General features: G+C 40.2%; 1 protein-coding gene across 2 annotated transcripts in view; it reads right to left on the bottom strand.

The window, feature by feature from the left end:
- KIAA0232 (KIAA0232 ortholog) overlaps positions 1–23459 on the bottom strand; it is an 88050-nt gene that overhangs the window by 25735 nt on the left and 38856 nt on the right. For both annotated transcript variants that reach the window (XM_069495795.1, XM_069495796.1), the window contains exon 3: positions 11362–11499. In XM_069495795.1, the coding sequence (XP_069351896.1) occupies positions 11362–11499 (138 nt within the window). The remainder of the gene's footprint in view (positions 1–11361; positions 11500–23459) is intronic.

The raw sequence follows: 23459 nt of genomic DNA, 5'->3' as shown, positions 1-23459 counted from the left end.
TTCAAGAATACTTTGAGTATTCTTATACCAATAGTATCTTAAGAATCCAAGAAAGATTAAATTATATTCATATTTTTAGTAACCACTCAAAAGGAGCACATACTATAGGTGAAAAAATGTTAACACTCTACTCCTGCACTCATGAACTACTTTTCCTAACTGTAAAATGAATAATACCCAGCCACTTCCCAGCATCCAACACACAGGTGTAAAAACACTCTGCAAACCACAAAAGCACTCTAAAATTCAAGTTACATGCTCCCAATCTGTAAGCCACATATAGGGACTGGCAAATTTCAGTACACATTTGGTAAGCAATCGTGGATGCATGGCCAGCCAGCTACCGGTTTATCATTCACTCATCCAGTGAACAAATGGTTATGAGCATCCCGCCCTTCTGAAGATTACACGCTAATAACTCTTAACTTCTCTGTGCTGAATGGAATGTATTTGGGTTCAGAGTCCTGCAGGCCTGGGTCTGAACTCCGGCCCTGCCACATTCACTGGGCAGCAAATGGCACTTCCTGTCTCTGAACTTGAGAACACACCATCAATATTCACCAGGATAAACTAAGATGACATATACATCTGAGAGTCCCTGTCACCTTAGTCACTTAAATCTTGGTGCCATTTCTAGATTTCACACATCCTCCATTTTCTAAAATCTCTTTTTTAGACTCATTGCTTCAAAAATACCTTTAATATTTGCTATGATTCAGTTTGAGGCTGGAGGAGTAACAAGATAATTAACCTGATGCAGATCACCAAAACACCTCTGGGTCCTGCCTGGACCCCAAGGTCTGCTCTCTCCCCCTCTGACCAACACTGACATGCGCTCTGCTCCTAGGCTGTGGAGAAGGCTTGAGGACAGTTACATAATGATGGAGACTGGGCCTCGGTCAAATACAGCATCTAGTGTCCTATTACTTCTGAGAGACTCTTAAATGTTCCTGACAAATTCCTACCGTTTCCCATCCCCACAACATTCCCATGGCTTCTCTATCCTCTCCACACTTTCCTTCCTTCTCAACTCATGACCTTAGTTATTAGCGTAAAGTAAACAAAGGCAATGTGACTTACTCTGCCATATTCTCTCTCCTCACCATATCTGAAGGTTTCTTGGGGTCCTGCAGGCCTGGGTCTGAATTCCTGCCCTGCCACATGCAGCAAAGGGCATGTGTGCCATTTCCTCACTCTGAACCTGAGAATACCTATGAATTCTGACCCCTCATTAATATGTTGCCATATTAATCATCTCACAGGTTAATCTTTTATGGACAGCTCATTTAGATTGGATATTCCCTTAATGGACAAGTGTTCCCACCCCAACACTATGACCACTAACCAGTATGATCCTCTGTGGCACTTAACTGCCTGTCCCCTTTGCAACAGCATAGTGGAGTCAAAGAGATCTGGGTTTAAATTTCATCCCAGGGTTAACTAACTGATCCTATATAACTTATTTACCCATCAAAGCCTCAGTTTCCACATCTGGAAAATGGTGCAATAGCTGGTTATTGAATTTCCTGTACTGGTCCCGAATTTTTTTTCTCTCCCATTTATCATTCCTTTATCTTTTTGTTCTACTTTCTGGGAGATTTCCTATCTTCCAAATCTTCTATTGAGTTTTTCATTTCTATTATCACGTTTATAATTTTCAAGAGATCGTCTTGGCCCTTGAATATTTCCTCTTTACAGCAACCTCTTCCTCAGAGAGAAATCCTCCATACTTCTACCCTTGGAATATAAACCTATTTGTCAGTGCTTGGCAGCCAGGAAGCAGAAGTAGATGGTGGGTTTACCCATTAATTTGCTAACTTTCATTTATTCTCCAATTTCCATTAGGGTGTCTCATGCTTTTCCTCAGGGGTGCCTACTGTCGCGAAGTCCAGAACCTGTCTATTCAATCTCTCCAGAAAGTAACTGATAGGGGCAAGCCTACTACTCTGGTGCCCCCAATGAACCATGTCTCCTAGCACTTGCCCCAAGTTTGGGCCCCTCCAACAGTGACTGGGCTTCTTCACATGAGACATTAGCAAGTGTGACACATGATCTCTTGGAAGGCTAACTCCTGGGTTCCATCTGCCATGTGGATAGAGGTCAAAGCTCCCAGACACGCTGGCTGAAGCACCAGTCATATGAAGAGATTAATCCTGGTTGTTCTAGTCCCAGCTGCCATCTAACTGCAGCTGCATAAGAACCCAAGCAAATCCAGCAGAAGAACCTCCCAGCTGAGCCCTAACTAACCCATAGAATCATGACAAACAAAATGGCTGTTTCAAGCCACTAAGTTTTGGTATACTTTGTCACATAACACTAACAAAGGCACAGGCTTCGGCCGGGCGTGGTGGCTCACGCCTGTAATCCTAGCACTCTGGGAGGCCGAGGTGGGCGGATCGTTTGAGCTCAGGAGTTCGAGACCAGCCTGAGCAAGAGCGAGACCCCATCTCTACTAAAAATAGAAAGAAATTATATGGACAGCTAAAAATATATATAGAAAAAATTAGCCGGGCATGGTGGTGCATGCCTGCAGTCCCAGCTACTCGGGAGGCTGAGACAGGAGGATCGCTTGAGCTCAGGAGTTTGAGGTTGCTGTGAGCTAGGCTGACGCCACGGCACTCACTCTAGCCTGGGCAACAGAGTGAGACTCTGTCTCAAAAAAAAAAAACAAAACAAAGGCACAGGCTTCTAAACACTGTGTTTAGCCCTTCCCTATACATGGAGCTCTTTTATTACAGTTTTTCAGATCTTAGACTTTATTTCTAAAGCACAGATAGAAGACTAGTGGGAAGAAGCCCAACTAGATACCAAGAGCATGATTACTGATAACAATAATCATTTTACAGGACAGTAAGGGATTAATCCCATACTTTAATGACTAGAAGTTTTTTAAACCCTTTTAAAATTTAGAACTACGTTAATGTTAAGCCAATAAACAAAGCAAATCTGAGGACTAAGAATATATCCCAGGGTTCACAAACTTGTGCCTTCAGTGGCCAAGGAAGTAATACAAAGTTTTAAAAACCAACAAAACTAAAACACTTTTTCTGCCAAGGCACCTGCAAGAGGGCAATTTTTCCTATCCTTGAACACAGAAGGATCTACAAAAATTGGCCTGCCTCTAGCTTTTATGTACATGTGCTCTCTAGAACATGATACAGAGGAGAAGAGAAGTATCTAATGGACAAATATTATCAAATACCTAGTATGTGCCAGGGAGGAAAAGATCTAGGGCATGATTATATAGTCTTAAAATGATGGAGAAAAGACAGTTAAAATCTGTGATAAAAAGTAGAAGACATCAACTTCTTATAAATAATGATTAAACAACATGATCCATCAAGGCATAGAAAAAGGGATCTCTGCTCTGTACCACTCTTTAGCAGGGCGATGTAATGCAGAGAGAACATGGTCTGGACTCGTCAGACCTGCTGTGCTGTGTGAAGATGGACAAGTTATTTAACTTCTCTGAGCCTCCATTTTATCATTTACAAAAGGAGGAAATACTCCAACTTGAATTAAGTTCTTCAACTTTCCAAGTTCATTATAACCTCTTGTTGATTTAGGCAGATTCTATTTTTTAATATATGTACAACAAAGTCCTGTTTCTTCCTTTAACTTGGAGATGGCACCTCCTTTTCTCTTCAGATCCATTTTCCTCCTATAACAACTAAACTTCCTGAAGGAGATTGGGGACAGAAGCTCAGAAGGGTCTGGGTTGAATGTCTGAATACTATTTGTCACATCTCATTGTTCAGTTAACAAGAACAGTCAGTTTTTCAAAGCAGAACTTACAACAATTATTTTTAATCTAGGAAGCATGAACTCTTAAAGAGATTACCAACAGGCATATAAAAATAATTCATATAAGAAAAGCTTATGTATAACTTTATGGATAGGTCCACACCTTTCATCAAATACTCAAGTCTATAAGGCTAAAAACGTTAAAAACAACCAACCAACCAACCCACTGGCTTCAATACAGTAATCTGATGCCTAAGTATATACACTAGAAGAAGTATTATACATATGCACAAGGGTAAGGGTACAAGAGTATTCCTTATTACACTCTTTAACAGCAAAAATGGGGAACTGAAATGTCCATTACCAGGAGAACAGATACAGGAGAACAGATTAAGTACCTTTATAAGTCTCACAATGGACAACTACTTAGGAGTGAAAAGAAAATATAAGATCACATTATCAAAACAGATATATTTTAAAAAATGTGAACTAGAAGAAAGTTGCAAAACATACAGAGTATCGTATCATTTATATGAAATTTAAGAACATGCAAAATAATGCTACGTATTTGTGTACAACATTTAGTAAATGTACAAAACTATGTGTGGGGAAATAAATACCAAGTTGGGTACAGTGGTGACTCCGAGAGGGATGGAGAGGAATGTCATCAGGAGAGGGCACAGGGGTCTCCAACTGTGCCCCTGGCACCTGGCCTCTCCAGCCTCAGTGACTACACAGACTCACGGTGCTGTCCTCTGGCCCTTCCCAGGTCTTCCTTTCCACTCTTCATGCTCTCAGCCTGTTTTCGTGCCCTATACCCTAACCCCACACATGCCTATTTTTATACCCTTTTGCTCACCTTACTCTCAGATTTTTATACAAGCCCTTCCCTCTTTGATTTCCTTTTTCATAGCCTTACTTTTCAACATTTCAAGGATCAGGAAATTTCTTGTAAAAATCCCAATTTTCCACCTTCTCTAAAAAAAAAAGTCAGAAAGGCTGAGCGCAGTGGCTCATGCCCATAATCCTAGCACTCTGGGAGGCCGAGGTGGGACGATCACTTGAGCTCAGGAATTCAAGACAAGCCTGAGCAAGAGGGAGACCCTGTCTCTACAAAAACTGGAAATAACTAGCAGGGAGTGGTGGCTCGCACCTGTAGTCCCAGCTACTCAGGAGGCTGAGGCAGGAGGATCCCTTGAGCCCAGTAGTTTGATGTTGCAGTGAGCTATGATGATACCACTGCATTCTAGCCAAGGTGACAGAGCAAGACTCTGTCTCAAATTAAAAAAAAAAAAAAAAAAAAGTCAGAAGATCTGGGCTAGATAAACAAGAAAATGCTCCATTATCCAATGCTCATCCCCCACAACCACAGCCCTGCCACCCTAGGCGTGCATATTCAACTGCCTTTTCAAAATCTCCTCTTAGCTCTTTGATAGGAGGCATTTCATACTTAAATCTTTATTCATACCCACCCTCCCACAAAGATGTGCCTTCCTTAGGTTCTTTTTCCTTAGTAAACAGAAAGTACGTTCTTGCAGTTGCTCAGACTAAAAACCTTCGTTATTTTCCTTGACTCTTCCCCCTCTTTGTCTAGTCCACATCCAATCCTGTCAGCCCTGCCTTCAAAATCTATTTAGTTCTCACCATCATTTACCTCTGGACCACCGCAACAGTGTCCTAACTGGGTTCTCCGTGTCTGCCCTCTGCCACTCCATCTACCCAGCTCACCCGACCCTGTCTAGTCTCAATGCTGCAAGTGTGACCTGACCAGCATCTGATCAGCATTTAAGTCAGCCTGCATTACTCCTTTCTAAACCCTCCAGCACGCCACAGCTTCTCAGAGGAAAAGCCAAAGTCTTTTTAAAGGCTATAAGTTTCCTTGAATACTCTAGATCCATCTATATTCCCAAAGAGATAAGGCCAAGGATTCCTTAGCCAAGGATGGCTGTTAGTAACCACTGGTTTCTTCTCAGGGGGGTCTGGCCTGTAGAGGGAGCACAGCATCACTTCGTACAATGTACATAAAGCATCCAGACCATGCTCTTATTATTACCTAGAAAAAGTTAGGTTCAACAGTCTACATGCCAAGAATAATATACAGTCATCCCTGTGTTAGATTGGTTCCAGGACATGCCCACTCCCCCCACTATGGATAACAAAATCTGTGGATGCTCAAGTCCCTTATATAACATGGCATAGTATTTGCACATAATCTATGCACATCCTCCTGTATATTTTACTTTGGTGTTTTTTTTTTTTTTTTTTTTTTTTTGAGACAGAGTCTCACTCTGTTGCCCGGGCGAGAGTGAGTGCCGTGGCTTCAGCCTAGCTCACAGCAACCTCAAACTCCTGGGCTCAAGCGATCCTCCTGCCTCAGCCTCCCGAGTAGCTGGGACTACAGGCATGCACCACCATGCCCGGCTAATTTTTTGTATATATATATTTTAGTTGTCCATATAATTTCTTTCTATTTTTAGTAGAGACGGGGTCTCACTCTTGCTCAGGCTGGTCTCGAACTCCTGACCTCGAGCGATCCACCCGCCTCGGCCTCCCAGAGTGCTAGGATTACAGGCGTGAGCCACCGCGCCCGGCCGGTGTTTTTTTTTTTTTTTTTTTTTGAGACAGGGTCTTGCTCTGTCACCCAGGTTGGGGTTCAGTAGCATGATCACAGTTCACTGCAGCCTGGAACTCCTGGGCTCAAGCCACCCTCCCGCATTAGCCTCCCAAGGTGCTGGGAGTACAGATAAGAGCCACCTCGCCCAGCCCTTCCAGTTTACTTTAAATCATTTCTAGATCACCCACAATAGCTAATACAACGCATATGCTATGTAACTAGCCGTTATACTGTATTGTTTAGGGAATAATGACAAGAAAAAAGTCTGTATGTGTTCAGTATACAACAATCCATCTTATTTTTTCTGAATATTTTTGATCTGTGGTTGGTTCAATCCACAGATGCGGAACCCATAGATAAGGAGGGCCAGCTGTATATGATCAAAATTAACCTTGAAAGTAAACTGCCATGAAATATTACATGATTTTTTTGTATGTATAACCCTGTACAGCATATAAATAATACATATGCAAAATACTAAGAGGTACTCTGTACCTTTGCTGGCAAAAAGAGTTATACTGGGGAGCTTAGCTGAATGTGAGAATATGAGCAAGTGAAATGATAATACTCCACTATACTGAGGGCATCAATTCTCTAGAAGGCTCTTTAAACAATAGATCTAGTCAGTTATCCAGGGTAAGCTGCAGCACTGTCGCTTTTAAAACTAACTTAACTAAAAAAAAGCTGTCATTGCATTCTATTTACTCTCCAAACAGGGCCTTTTAAGTTTCTAACCACCCTCAAAGTGGAAGATGAAATACTAGCTTTGATTCAGTTTTAAGTGGCTCAATAAAAATAAAATAGAAATGTAACTACTTAGTAAAAACAAAACAAAACCAAACAATATTAAAAAAGCCCTAACTTTGCGGGTGGAGAACACAAGAACCAAGGAAATCTGAGGATGCAAAAAAAAAAACAATAATTGGGGCACTGTTCGATATTGTTTTCTATTTTTTTAGATGGGGAAAGCAAGAGCAGGCTGGACTTATTTAACAGTATCAGGTATATACCATGTCCACTGATAACAGAAATGAAACACACCACTCAGGACACTAACATTTAATAGAGAATATGCATCTGAGGGAGGGTTTGAGTTGCTTACTAATCATAGCACCTCTTCCACAGACCCCATTACTAACTGCAGCCAAACTAAATGCTTATATATGTATTTGCAAGTACAACTATATTATAGAAAATGAATCCCTAGAGACTTGTATGTTATTTGCATGTGTAAATGAAAAGGGAATTAGCAAAGGCAGTTTCAGCTGGGACCTACCAACCAACAAAGCCCATCAAAGGCCACGATTCCCTGGGGAAATAAATAGTCACCAACTACTGACACACAGCCGAGTTGCCATACTGTTTTGGCAATGTCTGTCAAATAAAATTTTGAGCTGGGCAGGTCAAGATATGTGCTGTAATGTGGGGTTCAACTTATTACAAGGATAAAGTGAAGGTATAGTACAATACCCAAGAACATAAAAGTGGAGTCAGAAGTAAGCCATTCTCCTTAAACCATGAAACAGGGAATAGTCTGGTAACTATGGATTTTTTTTTACAGAAATCGTTCAAATTGTAACTATAATAGTCACACACACAAACGTGAGAAAAGAACTCATCTCACATGTGACACATACCATCCCCACTATTTCCTACCTACACCTATAACTAATATAACTGTCTATATTACTGTCATGTAATTGTCATTAACATTTTAATCTACTAGATTATAAACCTGAATTGTTAGTGGGGTTTCCTGTGATTAGCTGGTAGTGACTATCTAAGGAGTTTACTGAGAAGAGCTGTAAGAGGACATTTAAACTCGGTGGGAAAGCATATAGCACAGTACCACTAACGTTACCATCCTCGGTATCCAGGAAATGAACATACTTATAAGCAAACATTTGTTGTGGCCAAAACATAAAATAAAATTTTGCATTATAATTTCCTATGTAGGTCCTCCTTGCTCCTTTCCTTCCACTAAAGCCAACAGATAGATTCTAAAAAGAAAACCAAGGGACACAGATAACCTACAATTCATAAAGCACCACACTGATTCTATCACTTCAGGCAATAATTAGAGAGGGTTCTGTTTAAGTTCTTTCCACTGGCTTCCCAAGAGTCAGCAGAGCTGGTTTCAAGATCTGTAGACTGATGCACACACAACAGCATGTGGCTCTGGAGCAAAAAACTGGGACTTGAGGACTTTCTCTTCATTCATTCCATAAGTAATCACTGAGCACGTGGTACATGGCTGGCACATTCATTTCCTCAATCAATTTAAATTTGATGAGATTTAAAAAATCATTAGGAAAAAGCAATGCAACAATTTTTTTATAAAATGAGAAAAACAAGATAGGACAAGTATGGTTTATTGGAGTCAAAAATAAAAATCCCACCTATGACAGCTAGGCAAAAAAAAAAAAGCATTTTGCAAAGCAATAACCTAAAGAATCAAAGATCTTTGCAAACCACTATCCTTCCCTTGTACTGTTGCCACCCAATAGCAAGTTCTTTTGAGAACACCACATACTCACCTAGCACGAACTATACACAAATTAAACAAGCTACATGAGTAGGGTCTTGCATTACCCTTATAAGGTTTTTATTCTCTTCATTCTTTCAGTTGATTTTAGCTGCTCTTGTTGTTTACTCAGCTTCACTGTGAGTTGAAGATTAGAGTCATTTCTCAGCAACTTTGGTCCAAAGAAGAAATAAGACCCTTTCTCAGATTGAAACTGCCCTACTCATATTTTCCTCCCAACCATGACTCAGCAGTTTCTCTGGATTTTGCTTAAAGAATTTACCTGAACTAACCTCTCACCAAAAAAACTATCTGCATCTGAATTCCTTTAAAAGCTCCAAATTACTTTATCAATCTACTCCCTCAGTGTCATGAAGAAAACACCATTTGGGTTACTGTCTAACCACAGTTTTCTCTGCAGACCTCTCATCACTTGCAGTCCTTGCCAAAGGGGTGGACCTCCAGGCAGCCCTTCCTGTATGCCATGGCTTGTCAAATCAAGGGTGGACACCTGGCTCAAGCCCAGCCAATCAGATTCTCTCTCTAGATGGTGCCGGACTGTAGAGTTCAGGGGTCATGCTGGGCTGGAATCGCCACTCTTCATCACGTGTACTGAAGCACAGAAAGCCAGAGTTCAGAAAGAGAGGCAATGACCCAGACAGAGAGAGAGGCAAATGAGAGACTGCGAGTCATTACAGAAAGTGAGTTTGTCTGCCCCTCCTATAGTTCCCAGGTCAGGTACCTCCTAAGGCTGTTACACTTCCAGCACCTCATTTCAGTAAGATAGCCCTATATCCTTTATACATATTTATATTTTTTCTAAAATCGACTAATTACGTTCCTTCTTGTAGTCATGAAATGGTACCTGACTAAAGGTATAAGCAGTAACTTCCAAATTCCTAGCCCATAGTGTATGAGACAGCAGCCTCAACAAATTCAGAAGTTAAAAAAAAAATCAAAGGGGCGGGGGAAAGGAAAACAGTTGGGAGTAGGAAAAAGGATTGGATGAAAAGGGTAGGCTTTTTAAACAAATGAATATTAGATTCATTTCAAGAGAAATTCAGCACCTTCTATGTGATAAGCACTCACTCTACCAGTCAGTAGGAAATAAAAAAGACACGCCGGGCACTGCGCCTCATACCCATAACCCTACCACTCTGGGAGGCCAAGGCAGGAAGATCACTTGAGCTCAAGAGTTCGAGACCAGCCTGAACCAGAGCGAGACCCTGTCTCTACTAAAGATAGAAAAATTTGTCAGGTGTAGTAGTGGTGCATGTCTGTGGTCCAAGCTACTGGGGAGGCTGAGGCAGAAGAATCACCTGAGCCCAGGAGTAGAGCCCAGGAGTTTGAGGTTGCAGTGAGCTATGATGACACTGCACTCGAGCCCGGATGACAGAACAAGACTCTTGTCTCAAAAAAAAAAAAAGACAGGTAACTCCCAAACCTTGCCCCAATGAGCACAGGAGAACAATCGTAATTTAGGATGTGAAGGCCATAATATTTGAGGTATACACAAGGTACCCTGAGTACATGGCCAGGAAAGCCAGGCTGTCACAGACAATTCTGAGTTGGATGAAAATCCACAGTGGGAAACACTAAACAAGTAAGTGCTAAAAGGCATGTGCAGTAGGTGGTAGCCAGACAGAATAAACTTCCAGTTTATCAAATGTGGCAAAGCTGGCTATCCCAACATCATACCTTTGAACAACGTAGGTTAGGAAAAAAGTTTCTGGAAGTCAAAATCTTCTCAATTTGACCTTGCATCATAAAAGTACTTAAACCACACTGTTTCTAACAGCATGGTCAAAGCAAAACAATTTTTAAGTAGTTATGATCTCAGAGATTACATAAGAATTCATAATATTAATTTAAATAGATGATAATATTCTAAAATTATTTTGTTATTTCAGAATGCTGAAAGACATGAGAAATATACACAAAGTGCTAAAAGATGAATAAAATAATAATATTTTCTAAAAAACAAAAAGAAATTATGAATCATAGGCAAATATAGTACTTTTAAAGTGTGTGAACTCATACCCCATTTCTAGGAATATATCTAAAAAAAATAATGTAGAAAAACCACACATATTTTAGATAGCATAATAAAAAAAACAAGAGCAAGATAGATATCCAGCAATAAAGATTATACTGCTGTTGAAATATTATTTGATGAAATGCAAATTAGACACTAAAAAGAGTAAAGACAATGTAAAAACAGGATGAAACATGTTAAATCAAAAACAGGATATAAAATTTTGTGTAAACTCTAATTAAAGTAGCATATATAAAAGAATATACTTTATAAAACTTTGAATATATGAAAAAAATAACATAAAGGAAAAGTAATAATGTTCATGTAACAGTGGTAAGATAATGAGCAGTTTATTTTCCTAAGTTTTTGGGGTCAAGTTGTTACATTGGTAAATTTAAAGCACCCCCTCTTTTCTTAAGTATTAGAAATAAAATGCAAACTTACTTCGTCAGAAGCAGATCGAAGACACTGGACAGCAGCCTGTTTTTTCATTTCTTCTAGAGTTAAATCTGAACACTTTTTCTTACTCTTTCCCCATTTCTTATAAGCTCCTTTTTCCCAGCCCAGGAAGATGTCATTCTCCTACAACAAGATCATACCAGGTTAAATGAACAGCAAGTCTCAGCCACTACTGTGCTCCACCTACTTGAACACACATTCCCCTGCCACACATATCAAGTAATAAAATGGCCCCTTGCATTTTAGGATGAACTTCTCAATTTCTGCAGTAAAACCTGCTGGGATTCTGATAGGGATTGTGTTGAATCTGCAGAACAGTTTGGGGAGTCATGCCATCTTCATAATATTAACTTTTCTGATCACAAACATAGGATGTTTTTCCATTTATTTAGGTCATCTTTATTTTCTTTCAATGTGCACGGTTTTTAGTGCACAAGGCTTGAACTTCTCTGGTTAAATTTATTCCTAAGTATTTTATTCTTTTTGATGCACTGTAAATGGAATTGTTTTCTTCATTTCATTCCTTAGGATTTTCTATATTTGGTACAAGAGCATGTCATACATGACTAGACGTAGTCTTACTTCCTTTCCAATTTGAATGTCTTTTTCTTACCTAATTGCCCTGTTAATATTTATTTATAACATATTTCACCTTTGAGAATGACTTCACACAAATAGAAACTGCCAAATGCTGATAATAATCCACAAGCATGAGTTTAAGTGAACATATTAATTGCTTAGTAGGTATTTATAGAATCCTGTTAAATTCTTCTATTGATATTTCCTTTTAGCATGTCAGTACGTTGCAGATTCATCTCTTCCAAGTGAAAGTTAGGTGAAAACTCCTCAACCAAATAGACTTTGAGACAAACAAATTTCCTTTGCACTGCATCAGGGTGTGAAAAATGCTGTTGAAACTGCAGTCTAAGCTTGGACAACATGTCCACTATAAATCTGTGTGGGGATGGAGATTTTGTTTCTTGTTTTAATTTCTGTTTTTTGAAACGGGAGTTTCACTACATCACCCAGGCTGGTCTTCAACTCATGAGCTCAAGTGATCCTCCTGCCTCAGCCTCCCCAGAAGCTGGGATTATAGGTGCAAGCCATCGCACTTGGCTTTTGTTTTAACTTTTGACAGAGTGAGAAATGTATAAAGCAGCTTGATATTATTTATGATTCAAACAATGTTATTTAATAGAGTGATTTTACTACATCATAAATTTTGCATATGAGTGCTATTTTGCCATGTAATTTTAGGTTGCATTCATTATGAAACATCAAATCTATAGCAAAAGCTACACAAACAATGGCACATTAGACACACTTGTTCACATTCTGCTTTTTTCACTTATATTTAAGACTTTCAATTTATACATAAACATAAAATATTAGACATGTGCCAAATAGTTACTTAAAAAGCTGAGTAAAATCAAGGATGATTTTTCAAAGTCCTAATCTGGAAGACAGAATACAATTATCAAGTACCAAGAGCAGATATAGCTAAAGAAGTTCTCAGAATGGGCATCTATTTATTACCAGGCACTTTCCTATTAATATTAGTGCTGTGAGGTAAGCTAAGCTGGAGTTTTAATTGACTTTCCAGTGCTTTCTATCCAAAAGGAGACTGAGAACCGGAAGGAGAAAAAAAACACATTCTGAAACACACAGCTGGGTGCTCCAAAGTCTGCTGCTAGCTGCTGAGCATCACCCCTGCCTCCCACACCTTCCTGGTCAGTGTCCTGAATAACCAAAGCCATGATGCGTCTAAAAGGGACTAATGCCACCCCCATCTTCAGGCCCTAATTGGCTTAAAACAAATTGTCATGTCTCACCCCTTTGGCCACAAGGATTGGCCCACAAAGAGGCATGTGACCAATCAGAAATGAGCACTTCATGGTTTCTGCTGGGAAAGCAGGAACACTTCCTCAGGACAGCATGTGAAAATATGATACAAGAAATGTGCTGTCACTGCCCGCTACCCTACAAGGAGCTGGCTGCAAAAGCAAGCTGACAGATGGAGGCAGACAGAGGAGCAGAGCAGACGCCTGAATGACAATGAAGCTCTGATTCAGACCAAGTTAGGGCCAGACCTACTTCTGGACTTTTAGTTGTATGAGCCTTCCCACCATCCCAAACCAATTTAGGCCAAACTTTTAGTTGCTTGTGAATGACAGATACAGCCAGAATCTCAGGGAAGGACTCAATGATGAATCCACAGACTTCTCATGGCTCTAAAGAACCATTATTTGCCTCTAAAAATCAAGCAAGCATAATCTCAGGTTAACCATATCTCTTTTTTTCCCATTAGGTCTTTGGCCCATGGTGATGACCTCCCTGCTTTCAATGGCCCACACCCACTTACTCACCGCCATGCCATTTCGTACTGCTGGCTAACCAGACAGGACATAAAGTCTCCTAGCATAGCACATCAGGTCATCACAGCTCTTATATGTGCCATGCTAGGGGACCCTCCCATTCTGATCTCTGCCTACTGGCTCACCATACTCTTTTCTGGCCCCACATCGGGCTCCTCCTGTTTGTGACCTTATACACACTATTCCTTTTTTCTTCCTTCAAGATGGTTTAACTCTTATCTCCTCTGTCATTTCTACTGTGATCATCCCCCATCCTCTGCACAGCCACAGTATTTTACAGATGCCTAAACTGGCAGTTGTCACTCAGGGACCATCCTTAGGATTCTCTGCATTTCTGGTGCCTGACACTGTGAAGCATGTAGTAGGCATCCACTGTTTTTTTTTTTTTTTTTCCTTTGGAGACAGGATCTCACTCTGTCACCAGGCTGGAGTGCAGTGGCACAATCACAGCTCACTACAAACTTGAACTCCTAGGCTCAAGCCATCCTCCTGTCTCAACTTCCTGAGTAGCTGGAACTACAGGTGTATACCACCACACTCAGCTAATTTTTAAATTTTTTGTAGAGATGGGGTTTTGCTATGTTGCCGAGGCTGGTCTCAAACTCCTGGCCTCAAGGGATCCTCCCACCTCAGCCTCCCAAAGTGCTAAGACTACAGGTGCAAGCCACAGAGCTCAGCCCGGCATTCACATTTGAGGATAATAAAAGCAGAAATGTTAATTTTTGAAAACTTAATATTCATATTTGAAACATTTTATTCCATGAAAACATCTTACACAAAAAAAATTTTTAAATGGTATCTTAGGAAGTAAATACAAATTTGTGTACCCATCATTAGCACTAAGTCTTACTCTGTGTTTATTTTCATATTCCTTCTGTGTAAAGTTCTATACATTTTCTTCTGCCTAACATAAATGCTCACTCAAAATAAGTCTAAACCTGATGGGTAATAGTTTTAAATTTAATTATATAAGAACCAAAGCTAATCCAAGGTAATTGCTAGGAGCTTTTGGGGTGGGGGGGGGAGGATTTCTTAGCTTTGTTTATTTGAAATGTACCAATTCATAAACTGTCAAAAAAAAAAAAAATGCTGTAGCTACCAGCAGGCATAGTGGCACATGCCTGTAATCCCAGCTGCTCAGGAGGCTGAGGCAGTCTGAATCCAGCCTAGGGCAACATAGCAAGATCCCGTCTCTTAAAAAAAAGAAAAACCCAACTATTAATAAAACCATGCTTTAGCTACAAGCAACCCTTATAATAATTTTGAAACGGACTAAAATAATTTTTAACATACAGATTTACTGGTTAATATCCTTATAAAATATTAATTATAAAAAATGTAAATATGGGGAAGTTTAAAAGTAGCTTTATAAAGTAAAAAAAGAAAAAAAAAGTCAGTTCCACCCAATGGCAATCTCCAGAGGTAATTATTAACAGCTGGCACATATGTAACTAGATTTCTTTTAAATGTGGAATTTATCCCACACAGTATGTGCAATGTTAACGTACAGTTTTAAGATTAATAATATATCTATCAGGTTACAGTCAGACCTAGAATACTCCCAGTAACCTCAGAAGCCTTACCTATCAAAATCCATCTGTTACCCTTATACTTAATAGTATGGGTAAGATCTTTCAGATTAGAGATAATTTTCCTCAGAATCTAAAAGATATTGCTCCATTATACTCTCAAAAGCAACACTGGAAGTTAGAAGTCCTGATTTCTTATGTAAGGCCTATTTTTTTCTCTTTGGAAAACTGTATCTGCTTCTTTGTCTCTGGTCTAAAATGTCAAAACCAAGCGCTTGGGTAGAGTGGTGGTTCTTCCATCAAAGGAAAGAATTATGTTGCCTCCTCTTGAATCTCTACAGGCTCCAGTCTGTAGGACTGAGTACCACGGAAGTGACACTTTGTGACTTTCCAAGGCTGGGTCGTAAAAGGCCTTGAGCATCCACTTGGTTCTCTTGGGCTGCTTGTTTGAGGGAACCAGCCAACCATGTAAGCCTGGCTACCCCACTACCCACACACAGAGGCTTTGGGCGACAATACCGGCTGAGCCCAGCTCTCCAGCACTTCCTGCCAAGGTGAGGACATGTCAGTGAAGCCATCATGGGCCCTCCAGGCCAGTCCACCTGCCACGTGAGTACCACGATGTGACTTCAGGTAAAGCCACAAAGAGCAGAAGAATCACCCAATTGACCTTTTCCAAATTCCTGACTTACAGAATCTGTCAGGTATCAATAGCAGGGTTTTTTTTTTTAAAGCTAAGATTTGGAGCAGAATATGCAACAACACTCATATCATCAAAAAAGTGTTTCTTTTGTATTAAACATTTCTCTTTAAACTCAAGAGAATATCACCTAGCCCTCCCATTTATATTTGGGGAACAAATCCAGGTTCATTCTATCCTATATGTACCATCAAAACATTTTTACTTTAGTTTCCCAAAATTTTTTTTTTTTTTTAAATAAATAGTATTTTCTTTGTCATCACATCACAAAGAAGTAATGGTTAACTGCCACTGGAATCTGTTAGTCCTCGGTCTAAAAAAATACCTTTTCAAGAGACCCAGCTATGTCACAAGTAATAATTACATCCAGAAATGTTACATGACCATGTTTGTTGAACTCATAATTAGGATACACGGCAAGACCAAATATTTCAAATTGAGATTGTTGTGGAAAATGCTAGAAATATAACATCAGCTTATCTCTACCTCTAATAAACACATAGCCCACCTACTAGAAGAGGAGGGGAAATAGCTATTTGGTGGAGAGATGGAAAGGACTGAATGAATGGCAATAATAACACTAGTATTTGTCAGTATTTACTAAGCACCTACCTTGTGTCCGGCATTGCTCTAACTGTATCATCAGTACCTAGAATGACACCTCAGACCTATTGCAACTCAATAAACATACGGTCAATAAATGAATATTCTTTAATTCTCAACACCATCAGATATGCACATAAAGAACAGTAAACAATGTAGAAATGGAGAGACAGGCACAGAGGTGTTAACTAGTCCAAGTCAGTTGTCCAGGTTAGAAAGTAAAGAAGGTGGGGTTAGGACCCAGGTCTTGAGACGCCATGGTCCATGTTCTTAACTACGTGGTACTGACATGCAGTAAGGGGGGGGGGGGGGGCGGATCTCCAAAGATGGAGAGAGAATAGGAGGCTGTGAGTCTGACAGTCACTTGAGATAAAGGTCAAGATGCTGTTAAGGGAAATTGGTCTGGATCAGTGGTAAGAATTTTTTCATCCTATAACCCTTCTAATACCTCCAGCTTAATTCTTCATGAATTATTCAATGATGTACACTCTATTCCACACCCAATTCCCAGAATAGTTCCCATCACTGTGGGAGTCAACATGAATACCAGCATGTACACATTCTTCCATCGATAGCAAAGACAAATCCTTAGGAAGGTTTTCTGGTCTAGGAATGGTTCTAGGAAGACACTCCTGGCTTCCTTCCTGAACCTCTGAAATGCTGATTTGAAAAACATTAACCGAGCCTGACCAACAGCGAGACCCCGTCTCTACTAAAAATAGAAAGAAATTATCTGGCCAACTAAAATATATATAGAAAAAATTAGCCGGGCATGGTGGCACATGCCTATAGTCCCAGCTACCTGGGAGGCTGAGGCAGTAGGATCGCTTAAGCCCAGGAGTTTGAGGTTGCTGTGAGCAAGGCTGATGCCACAGCACTCACTCTAGCCTGGGCACCAAAGCGAGACTCTGTCTCAAAAAAAAAAACAAAGAAAAACATTAAGTTAACCAGGTACATTTAACCAAATAAGAAGGAAGTGTTGGATGAACGCAAGTAACAATGCCTGTCATATAAACCTGCAGTTTCCAACCCCCTACCTCCCCCCTACCTCCCACAGAGATCCACCCACCCCCAATGGGGGAGCGCACAGCAGGAGGTGAGAAGTGGGGTGAGCAGAGTTGGGAAGCTTCATCTGTATTTACAGCTTGCATCACTGCCTGAGCTCCAATCACCACTCCATCCCCCATCCTGGGCTGTGGAAACATTATGTTCCATGAAACTGGTCCCTGGTGCCAAAAAGATTGAAGACCAGACTGCTGATATAAATGGTATTTAATTAATGTCTGTTGAATGAAGACTTGCTGAAATACAGTATATACAGTAACACATGAGAACCCAGGATGAGTCAGATTTTTGTAGTTCCTATTGTTAAAGATTATAATAAACTGCAAAGAGAAACACTGCAGATGCTAGCTTTTCCAAGCAGTGAAATGGTAAAGTAACAAGATATACCATAGGAGTATGTTACAAATGGGCTGAAAGAGTAAGTGAGCTTTGTGAATACAGAAGTGATCTGTCCGACTTAGCAATCAGTACTGGGATTATTCTTATAACTTGTGGGCATATATAGATAATGCAATAAACCAGCTACATTTCTAGAATGATGAACTTTGAGCTAGTAGATAAAATTCAATTAGGGGATTTAAAAGAAACCACAGTAACATCCTTGAAGGGCAGGCCCCAATGTGCAGCTATGAGGTCTGCATTTGCACCCACCCCTAGCAAGCTTCCCTGGCACACAAGTCATGTGCCTGAGAAAGAAGCATGCATCTATGCATTTGTTTAACAAATATCTGAGCATCTTATATATTCGAGGAACTGTTTTAAGGCCTGGGAAGGTAACAGAAAACATGGCAGAAAAAAAAAGTCCCTAACTTCATGAGTTGTATATTCCAGTGTGGGAGACAAACAAATAAAAAATAATTTATGTATCACAAATAATCATATAATTTCAAATAGTAACAAGAGTTATGAAGAAAAATAAAGTAGGTAAGAGGACTAAGAATGGGAGGCTTCTATTTTAAATATGGTAGGTCAGGGAAAAACTGAGGATAAGGCAAACAAAATAAAAACCAAAGTATGCCATTAAATAAATATTAAATAATACATAATAATAAATAACAAACACCCTCTTTTAGAAAGTAACTGAGCAGACTAATTCTCCTATCCAGATTAACTAGAAAAGCCAGATACAAGACAAACTCAGACCAAACCTACACCACCTGCTCTAGGGTATCAGAGACCTGCAGAGGTGCCCAGCCTTAAGCCCAGCACCCAGAGGGGCAGCTGTGGGCACAGCCCACGGACATCTATCTGCTGGGACTTCTTCCTCGGGGAAAATTGTCAACGTAGGCCCCGGGCAAGAGGCTGGGAAACAGGTGGCCCTTTAAAGAGTCAGGAGTGGAGCTCAGAGCAGTCTCTCTCACCGCTGGACAGAAAAAACTAGAGATCCAGGTGTCAGGACTGAAGGAAAAGGAAGCGGTAGGAAACCAAGGCTACTCTGCTGGGCTCCTCTCCAGACGGGAGGAAATCTGAAGCACGAGGGGCTTCTGGGCTGCCAGCACCGTTCTATCTTCACATATGGGTGTAGTTACATGGATACAACTTTTGTGAAAATTCACCAAGTTGTACATTTTTCTGTATATACTTTATACCTCAATAGAAAGTTTAAGGAAAAACTCCTTATTCTTGTATAGATAGAATCCATGGTTGCTCCATATCTGGAAAAGTTAATAAAGTCTGGGAGTTCCATGATCTAAAAAAAATCTAACCGTCCAAGAACACCTAAAGCTATCACACAGACTGAGGGGCTATCATGAAAGAACAATTTTGGAGCAAGTCTGCAAAGATAAAATTCCTAGAGGAAGTGAAAAACAAAATCGTAAAGAGAATGAGTTACGCTAGTAAACAGTTTAACGTATCGGGAGACCAAACCTTAGAATGCAGTATAACCAGAGAACATTTTCTACAATTTTAGTAGCGGTAATAGATTATAAAAAGAAAAGTGCTACTTTGTACAAAGCTACTTAGTGAGGACTTTTTTGAATGGTTCAGCACCCTAATTATTTCCAGATTTCCTTTGGGGGACACCAGACCCACGCTCTCCAATTCCTAGTCCCTGTGGTTCCAAGTGCTGGTAGCCCAGCCACACAAGTCTCCTCATCACAGCAGTCAGATCAGGGACAGGCCCATAACCAAGCGGACCCATCAGGACGAGAAGCCTGCTCTTTCTGCAGGACATACACAAACAAGGGTGTGAGTCTGAGCTTACCGTGGGGAGGGGAGGGGCGGGGTGAAGCTTGAGAATAAAGACAACAGAGAAGGCAAGCTTAAAGCTGGGGTACTGATTCTACCGAAGGCCCTGGATCAAGCTGCCACTGAGGTCAGCCCTAACCTGAGCATTTCAAGTTTTCTTAAACCAGTAAATGCTCCAAAATTTACAAGCTGTGTGACCTTAGGCAAGTTACTTATGCACCGTACCTAAGTATCTCCACCTATAAAATACAGATAACAATAGGATCATTGTGAGGATTAAATGAGTTATTAAGAATGAAAAATGAGTGCTTGCAATAGTGGCCAGCACACAGCACACGACGTCTATGTGTTTGTTTTCACTATTACTTCTGTTTAAGCCAGACTGAACTGGGTTTTCTGCTATAATCACAGACTCCAGATAAGAGTAATAAAGAATGCATTATACTGAGAACAGTAACATATAAGGCCATAACAAAAATTCTAATATGCTCTTAAATGGTCATTTCAATTAGCTATAAAGGAAAACTAGAATATTTGGGGTCGTAAGAACGACAGTGAAAGACAGCCTCATCTTCCTAAAGTGTCCCTTCCTACCTGTGACAGATCATGGGGAGAAACCTGCTGCTATGATCTGTCTACTACAACCTCGAGACAGGAAAGTTAACTCTTGCCTTTAAATTATAATTTTACTACAGTTTCCTGTTTAGCCATTTTTGGGTAAGACTGTAAAATGTTTTAAGCTAATGTAACACAAACTTATTGTAAGATTTACAAGATTCAGGCTTAATGCATTAAGTTACCTGGTAAAGCACGTGGCCATGTCATTCACTTTCACATTATAGGAACCTAACTCCTAAGTTGACTGTCAATGGTGAAGACAAATGAACATTTCCCTACCTCTAAACACTGTAAGTACATTAAAGAATAGTAAACCAGGCCGGGCACGGTGGCTCATGCCTGTAATCCTAGCACTCTGGGAGGCCGAGGCGGGCGGATTGTTTGAGCTCAGGAGTTTGAGACCAGCCTGAACAAGAGCGAGACCCATACTAAAAATAGAAAGAAATTATATGGACAGCTAAAAATATATATAGAAAAAAATTAACCAGGCATGGTGGCACATGCCTGTAGTCCCAGCTATTTGGGAAGCTGAGGCAGGAGGATCGCTTGAGCCCAGGAGTTTGAGGTTGCCGTGAGCTAGGCTGACACCACAGCACTCTAGTCCGGGCAACAGAGTGAGACGCTGTCTCAGAAAAAAAAAATAAATATATAAAGAATAGTAAACCAATTCCACATAGCTTCTAAAGTTTGTCTTTACAGTAGACTGTTTTTGGTATTCATTTAACAATTATTTGTTACATATAAAAAACAAAATCCTCTGGTATAAAATATGGATCTGACAGACATGGGTTTAAATCCTGACTCATCACTAACCATATGCCCCCAAGCAGATGCCCTAGCCATTCTGGATTTACATTTTCATGTGAGTAAAAACAAGGAAAATAATACTTACCTTCAAGGTTTGACTTAAAGGCTCAAGAAGGCAATCTTTCTATATGAAAGGGCTGGTGCCGAATTTGGCACACTGTAGTGTTGCCTACATGACCAGGCTACTGATTTTAAAAAGATGAAGGCACTGCAATAGAATGTCAACTACTAAACGTAGGGAGGATAACTGAGTTATCAATTAATAGAAAAATCACCATTCTTCCAACCACCAAACTAGTAACTGATTCAGATGGGAATCATCAATGGATGGTAAAACTACCAAAGCTCCCTGCATAGGTCACTTGTGAATTATAAGGACAAGAAAGTTCGGCTTCACAGTGGAGAAACCCAGAGACACTATCAGAACCAATGTAAGAACAGACAAGAATGAAACGGACTGCTATCATGGGCCACTGGATGTGATGCACAGAAAAGAAGGAAACATCATCATTTGTGTAATGTTACTGCCATAAACACATAAGCTAATGCTATACAAAGAAATACCTGACAAACCCAAATTAAAGGATATTAAAGAGATGTGACCACTAAAGCCAATGCATGATCTGAAATTGGATACAAGATTAGGGAAAAAATTGCAATGAAAAAAGAACATTGTTGGGACAATTGACAAAAATTGAATGTTGACTATGTATTAGATAATAATGTTATACTGATATTAATTTTCCTGATTATAATTGTACTGTGGCTAAGAGAAAGTCCTTGATCTCAAGAAACACACATGTGGGCATGGTGGCTCATGCCTGTAATCCTGGCATTCTGGGAGCCTGAGGCGGGAGGATCACCTGAGCTCAGGAGCTTGAGACCAGCCTGAGCAAGAACAGCAAAACCCCATCTCTACAAAAATAGAAAAAATTAGCCAGACATGGTGGTGCACACTTGTAGTTCCAGCTACTGGGGAGGCTGAGGCAGGAGGATCGCCTGAGCCCAGGAATTTGAGGCTGCAGTAAGCTATGATGATACCACTGTACTCTAGCTGATGCAACAGGGCAAGACTGTCTCGAAAAAAAGAAGAAAGAAGAAAAGAAAGAAAGAAAAAGAAAGAAAGAGGGAGGGAGGAAAAGAAAAAAAAGAAACATCACAATGGCTCACACCCAGAGTCCCAGCTACTTGGGAGGCTGAGGCGGGAGGATCGCTTGACGTTGCAGTGAGCTGTGATCACAACACTGCACTCTAGACTAAGCAACAGAGAAAGACCCCGTCTCTAAAAGAAATACACACTAATTTGTTCAGGAGAAGTGGGCATGAAAAGAAAGGAGACAGAAATAAAGTAGAAGTAGAGGGAGGGATGAAGGATGAAGAGAATTTGGTTAACGGGTACAAAAACAGAAGGAATAAATTCTAGTATTCGGTAGTACAGTAGGAAGACTACAGATAGTAATTTATTGTATATTTCAAAATAGGTAGAAGAGAAGAATCACAATGTTGCCAAAACAAAGAAAAGATAAACGTTTGAGATCGGTGTCCTAAGTACCCTGGATCATTACACATTGCATACATGTATCAAATTATCACATACTCCTAAAATACGTACAACTACTACATATCAGAAAAAAGGGAAAGAAACCAAAAGTGGGAACCTACTAACAACTGATGACTGAGTAGAGAGAACATGAGAGGTCTCTACTACTCTTGCTATCTTCCAAGGTCTGAAATTATTTCACAAGGAAAAAAAGTTTTTTAAAAGATGAATTTATGATTTCTGCCCATGAAGATATTATAATCTATTAAGAAATATAATACATTCTACTAACTTATAATGAAGAGCTTTGCAGAAGAAATATGATCAAGTTTGGTAGAAGACATTGCTTTCATCAAGAATTACCAGAGGCCGGGCACGGTGGCTCACGCCTGTAATCCTAGCACTCTGGGAGGCCGAGGCGGGTGGATCGCTCAAGGTCAGGAGTTCGAGACCAGCCTGAGCGAGACCCCGTCTCTACTAAAAATAGAAAGACATTATATGGACAACTAAAAATCTATATAGAAAAAATTAGCCGGGCATGGTGGCGCATGCCTGTAGTCCCAGCTACTCGGGAGGCTGAGGCAGTAGGATCGCTTAAGCCGAGGAGTCTGAGGTTGCTGTGAGCTAAGCTGACGCCACGGCACTCACTCTAGCCT

This window comes from Eulemur rufifrons, chromosome 20 (assembly GCF_041146395.1).
Source record: "Eulemur rufifrons isolate Redbay chromosome 20, OSU_ERuf_1, whole genome shotgun sequence".
Taxonomy (NCBI): Eukaryota; Metazoa; Chordata; class Mammalia; order Primates; family Lemuridae; genus Eulemur; species Eulemur rufifrons.
The sequence above is the reverse complement of the archived record's forward strand: the minus strand, read 5'-3'. Positions and strand labels throughout refer to the sequence as shown.